This window comes from Poromitra crassiceps (genome assembly GCF_964638095.1).
Source record: "Poromitra crassiceps genome assembly, chromosome: 23".
Classification (NCBI taxonomy): Eukaryota; Metazoa; Chordata; class Actinopteri; order Beryciformes; family Melamphaidae; genus Poromitra; species Poromitra crassiceps.
Window position 1 is genome coordinate 1,190,337 of NC_139639.1, and position 6,160 is coordinate 1,196,496.

Here is a 6,160-nt window from a genome sequence, read left to right on the forward strand (position 1 = left end):
CCTATCAGAAAATGGGGTGCCAGCCAGGTCAATCATACATATTGGTTAAACAATACTGAAGAGATGGGGACTTGAGACTTGGTGAATTGACTTGACAAAAACTAAATTTAGTTTAGTTAAAGACTTGGGACTTGACCTGACTTGAGGACTTAGATGACTTGTTTGTGTTCATTAGTTTTAATATTAAATATTGACTTGTTCAACGTTGTCAAGTGTCTGTGTAAAGTTAGCCGTTATACGAGTGCAAGCTGGAAGTGGCATTGTCATGATTGGATGACTCACTGGATGGTTTTGATTTTTCAAGAAGGCACTTATGCTTAGTTAACTATTAAGTAATTTTACTTTTGTTCGATTACATTTATTTAATTATAATACAAATGCAATTCATTGTCATACTTTTTGAACAGGTTAGATAAATTGGCCAATAATATCATTATAAAGGAAGGTAAGACTGCAGTATCTTGTGGGGGGGGAAGTGACTTGACTTGGGAAATGACTTGCCTTAACAAAGGACTCGACATGACATAACCTGTGACTTGACTTGCTCAAAATAAGGTGACTTGGGACTTACTTGAGACTTGGACCAAAGTGACTTGTTCCCATGTCTGCAATACTGAGCAGGAAAATACATCTCTGCACAATATACTAAATTGCAATTCTGAATATTTAAAAATCAAGATCATAAAACTACGTTGGGAGTCATTCTTCTTTGGTTATGTGGGCATGGCCTTGTTTAAACTGATTTAAGAGCAGAGTATATTCAAGGCTGATGATAGAGTTCAAGATAAATATTAAATACTCAGGGTTCAAGGACTTTCCTGGCCCAATTCCTTCAAATTCAAGGACCCAACACAGCATAGTTTGAGACACGGTTCAAGGTTAATTATTGTTGCAACACTGGGAATTTGTACATTTTGCCAGGCATTAAAGTTAGCTTTCTGGCTTGCCTGCCACTACTTAACCAGCTTCTCGGAAAAAATTGAAAACAATTTCTATTCAAACAATTTCAACGACCCATTTTCAAAAACTTTCATGGTCTTGTTTTTCTTTTGTTCTCAAATTCACACAGTTAAGGATTTCAAGGACCCCGTGGGAACCCTGATTATACTTAACTTGCCTGGTACAGACCTCTGAATCTGCCCACTCCACCCAAGATAAATGAGTTGACAATTCGGTATGCTACCAGGCTAACACTTACTCAGACAAGACAGATATTTTACATAGAGCCACACAGCAGAAATCCAGGAGTCCCTCATGTTTTATTGCACAATAACCCAAACTCTCAAGGGGGTGCAGCAGGAAGACTAAGATTACACAAATACTTTTAGAATACGCTGCATACACTGATTGACATCTCAAAACTTGACACATTTCTTTTACATCTTTTTGTCCCTTTTTACGGCGTACCGGCCTGCTTGGATACCGCTGCGTTTCGTATAGGAGTCTGTAATCTCAACATTTAGAACAGTTTCCTCTATTTATAACTGTACATCTTCTTGATGTAGTACATTACTACTAGTCGTCGCTAGGCGGTTCCATGAATACGTGAATGGTGCATATACACGTGGAGCAGGGCAGTTGCTAGTGTCCTTTAATAACAGAAGAGGCTCCACCCAATTAGAATGTAAACACTTTCCCATAGCTTCAGTACTATGTTAGTATACTGCAATCACATTTAATGGTTGCAGTTAGTGTCATTCCATAGACTATACGTACATTTTGTACCTTCAGCACTCCACTGACCTTGAATCACATTTTTGTAACGAATATCTGATGCCTTGTTTGTTGCCTCAACAGTAACATGTTTGTTTTTTTTCTGTTTAGACAAAGCAATGACAAAGCTTTATGCAGATTGCAGACAGTTCAAAAGGGTTCAGATTGGGACACTAGGACCCGGTAGACTCTTGGGACGAGAGAGAGCATCACCCTCTACTCGTCGAGAAAGAACACTCACGGGTAGCGTTAAGTGACTTGGTCAAGCACGTTTTCAGACTACTAGTCTTCTCTGGGAGGCTATTCGCTGCCTGCAGTTGTTCCAAAAACAGCTAGATACATTATGAAGGGGCATGGGGGAATGATAAGATAGGTAGTGAATATGTTTCATATACTGTAGTAGCATGCTGCATCAGTTATATCCTGCTACATTAGCTTGTGTCCTATTATTTCCTCAGGTGTCGTCACTGTCACACAGTCGGGCTAGTTAGTCCAGTGTCCGTATGTTAGGTGGTCACATCCCAGCAGTGCCTGTCCGGTGACAATGCTGTCCATCATATCATATGACTCCTGAACGAGTTCCTCTAAAAACCCTATGGTTTTGCGGTTGGCTAATACCATAGTTGTTCACATCAAGTGCTTTAAATAAAAGTAAAGGGGGGGGGGGGGTAACTCCACCTCTCATATGGTCCATATGAAGTGCAAAAGTATATGATACATTTTATTTTTAGAGAGTGCTGCTTCGGGGGATGTTCGCTTTAAATATTCCTGTTGCCACCGCTCAGCACTCATACGATGGTCTCATCAGTCATTTTCTTGGTCGACTTGGTCGGCACAGAATGTTGGGTGGCGTGCGCCCCTTTCATGTCGGGCATCAGCAGGCGCACTTTCTGATTGGTCCTCCTCCACTCCGAGTACAACTGACAGTGATACCGGAAAGACACCTGAGAGTGAACGGAAGACAGGGCGGGGAGAGAGAAAGGAGAGACCGGCATCATTCAAACTGATATATCAAGATATTTGAGATGGTGTAGTACACTACGTATGCAGGAGAGGGCAGATATGCTGACTGAAGTGACACCTGCTGATCCACTTAGTAGTTCACAGATACTCACAAGCAATTTGTGAATTTATTATTAATTATAATTAAGGCTAAATTATTAGGTTTCAAAAGCAAGGTTCACATTCTTAATATATCATGAATATATATTAAAAAAGAAAGAAAGAGCCACAAAATGTAGAGTAAAACAAGCTTTTTTTGTATATGAATTGAAGTTCAGCATATGCATGTGTGCATGCACTGTGTAGCCAACTCCCCAAAAGTGGAGAGTGCTCTGTGCCAGAGAATATCATGCCTATACATCTCGCCACACTTGGTTTAATGGTTTAACTTTGTTTGAGCTAAAAAAAAAAAAAAAAAATCAAGGACTGACATATGTTAGGAGGAACACATTCAGAAAATAAAAATGCTCGCAGTGCACGACTTACCAACGTCCAGAGGATGTAGATGGTGAAGAGGGCGATGGTGAGTGCGATGAGGCCGACAGCCTCCAGTCTGCTCTTCAGCTGCAGGTGGTCCTGGGCCCCCCGCAGACACAGCCAGCCAGAGATGGCCGCCAGGGGTGTGATGAGCAAGAAGCAGGCCATGTCACACATCAGCGTGCGTTTCTCACTGCGAGGACCTGGGTCCTTCAGCCACTGAGCATGAGCAAAATCAACAGCTTATTGGCACCCATTGAAAATGAGCTCTACTGATGGAAATCACAGAAACGGCCTAACGAGCAATGGCACAGTCACACTCTCATCTTCAACAATATTAACATGGTAAATGGTAAATGGCCTGCATTTATATAGCGCCTTTATCCAAAGCGCTTTACAATCAGTAGGTACATTCACCCATTCATACACCGATGGCGGCAGGCTACCATGCAGGGTGCTGGCACACCATCGGGAGCAATTTGGGGTTCAGTATCTTGCCCAAGGACACTTCGACATGCAGACTGGAGGAGCCGGGAATCGAACCACCGACCTCTTTTATCCAAAGCGATTAGTGGACGACCCGCTCTACCTCCTGAGCTACAGCCGCCCCCAAATAACAGTACTCAAATGTTCTTTTAAACAGTCTGTACATTTTAGTACTGCTGAAGTAAGTTGGACTAAATGAACGTTTTTAGACTAATATTAACATAAAACGCACAGGATGCTTGTAAAGTCTCCTGTTCAGTCCATATAGGACAACAGTAAATATAATTACACTCCCATATCAAATTTAGCTAACAATAATTTGTCTAATTGATGCATTTGCTATTGAAAATCAGACCTATTAATAGAGCTCTTGATACAAGGTCTGGCAGTCATCCCATCATCACGAAACAATCACCTCATAGCCTGATGGTGTTATCTGATAGCACATACCCAACAAGCCTCAAATTAATCTCTCAGAGCTTTACAATTCTTTGCAGATTTTGCAGGCACATTGGACATACCTGTGTGATGGGCTGTGGCCGCCGTTCGATGGTGAACTCTGTGTGACAGAGCTCACAGTAGCTGGTGTTGGAGGAGGACAACCACTTCTCCAAGCAGCTCTTGTGTACCTTGCCCAGCGTGCCAGTGCAGTCGCAGGGCGAGAGCAGCATCTCCCCTCCAGCACCCTCGTGGCAAATCCGACACATTCCGACATCACTGTAGAGAAATACAGATAACAATGAAACCACATGAAACCACACTGCAGTGCGATTAATGTCTATTCATAAGGGCCCCGTGCGAAGCACCGTCATCAAGGACCATCGAGAACAAGCTGTGGATTTTTTGTTGTTGTCATTCTTAATGGACAAATCAATTAACGAAACATACAGAATCAGCAGGTTCCTCCCTCTCTTACCTCTGCATGCTCACAGCTTTGACGATGGTGGAGAGTGGGCGGCCATCTTTAGCCGTAACCTTGGCAATGTACTGGGCTTGCGCAGTAGAATCAGACTCTTCTGAATTCTTATTGGCATCAGATTCAGCGTTTCCAGAGTAATCACAAAGGGAGCCAGGTAGGTGGCAGCATCCCGACGAAGACATGGCTCTGCTAAGAGCAGAGAGGACAGTAACAAAGATGATGGAGGAGATGGTCTGATTCTAACCCTGTGGTGCCGCTCCTCTCCTCTCTTCTGTCCACCTGCAGGGCAAATGCCAGTGGTGAATGATTCAAAAGCAGACAGAACACAGGCAACTTGGAATGACATAAGACTATACAAGTATGACATGATGTCATTCTTATGAGAATCTCAAAACAGGCAGCATAGGTCAGAATGATGCCATGTTGTTACAAATGATGACAATAATGAGTATGCCATGATGAGATCCAGCTGAGGTGGGGAATTCCAGATCAAGATAATGTCTTTGTCAAGACCTGAAACCAATTTGGTTCTGGAAATGAACAAGGAACTCTCTCCACCCTCAAAAAGGCACTAAAACCCTTAACTGGCCCAATGGAGCTGCAGTAGCCACTCCTCTCCGGGCTGTTATTGTAAACAAGGACATGGCTAGTTGACACCGTACTGCAAGGGTTGTAATAGTACTGAAGCGTTGTATGACAACAGATTGGTGTATTCAAAGCCCTGACGATCGGTCAGTATCGTAATTTGCGTAAACCGTAAACCCCTCTACTATAAATGAATGCAAATTTTAGAGAAGCAGCTAGCTTTGAGACAGTCTCCACCTTTCACATGAACAAAGAGAAATGTGTAAATAGCGTTAGCTGTCAGCCCGCAAGTGACAGGGGTCCGTTTACACACTAATGATACTATGCCAGCGCAGACAAAGGCTTTAGCATTTCTGTACAATAAAAAAATAAATACAAACTGTTGTAACGTTACCTATAGGTTGGTATGTGGTTGGTATACAGAAAAAGCTGCCAAGGTGGGAAAAGCAATGTTAAAGTAACGCTACAGTATAAACTCACCCCGACGGCCTCCCCTTGGCCTTGGCTTTGAGAAGCAGTAACGTTAACTAGCTAGACATAAGCTAACTGGCTAGCCTAGCTACAAATTGACAATGACGTCTAACCAGAAACTGATACTACAATGGGATACAAGTGACGGCGATATGCGTTGTAAGCTCGCCATGGCTTGCCGTATAACTGAATCGGTGGATTTTGCTAGTCAAAATGATAACGAACGGTTTATCCTGGGAATTTGACACAGCTAACGTGGCTAAGTGGCTAGCAAAGACAAGCCTGGTTCAACATCCCTCAGCTGTGCACTGATCATGTGACCCAATGCTGCCTTTAGATGCAGACAGAATTATCTTCTTCTTCTTTAAATTTCCGGCAGACTAGGCACGGGTTAGTGCATTGCTGCCTCACACTGTAAACTACGTCGTCTTCTTCTTATTCTTCTTTAGTGTTTTATGTCGGTTGGCAACCAACATAAAGGTGCATTACCGCCACCAACTGGATGGA

The 6,160-nt window shown here is 42.8% G+C and overlaps 1 protein-coding gene across 2 annotated transcripts; it reads right to left on the reverse strand.

Moving 5' to 3' along the window:
• Positions 1–1,240: 1,240 nt before the first annotated feature.
• Positions 1,241–5,943, reverse strand: LOC310796944 (E3 ubiquitin-protein ligase MARCHF2-like). 2 transcript variants are annotated; one of them, XM_083659195.1, is made up of 5 exons: positions 5,663–5,943; positions 4,595–4,876; positions 4,200–4,395; positions 3,202–3,411; positions 1,241–2,657 (listed from the first exon to the last, which is right to left on the reverse strand). In XM_083659195.1, the coding sequence occupies exons 2-5, from the start codon at positions 4,777–4,779 to the stop codon at positions 2,502–2,504; spliced, it is 747 nt and encodes a 248-aa protein (XP_083515321.1). In that variant the 5' UTR covers positions 4,780–4,876; positions 5,663–5,943; the 3' UTR covers positions 1,241–2,501. The 2 variants fall into 2 exon arrangements, with proteins under 2 accessions (XP_083515321.1, XP_083515322.1); XM_083659196.1 differs by having other exon boundaries at positions 5,577–5,943.
• Between the last annotated feature and the right edge of the window lie 217 nt (positions 5,944–6,160).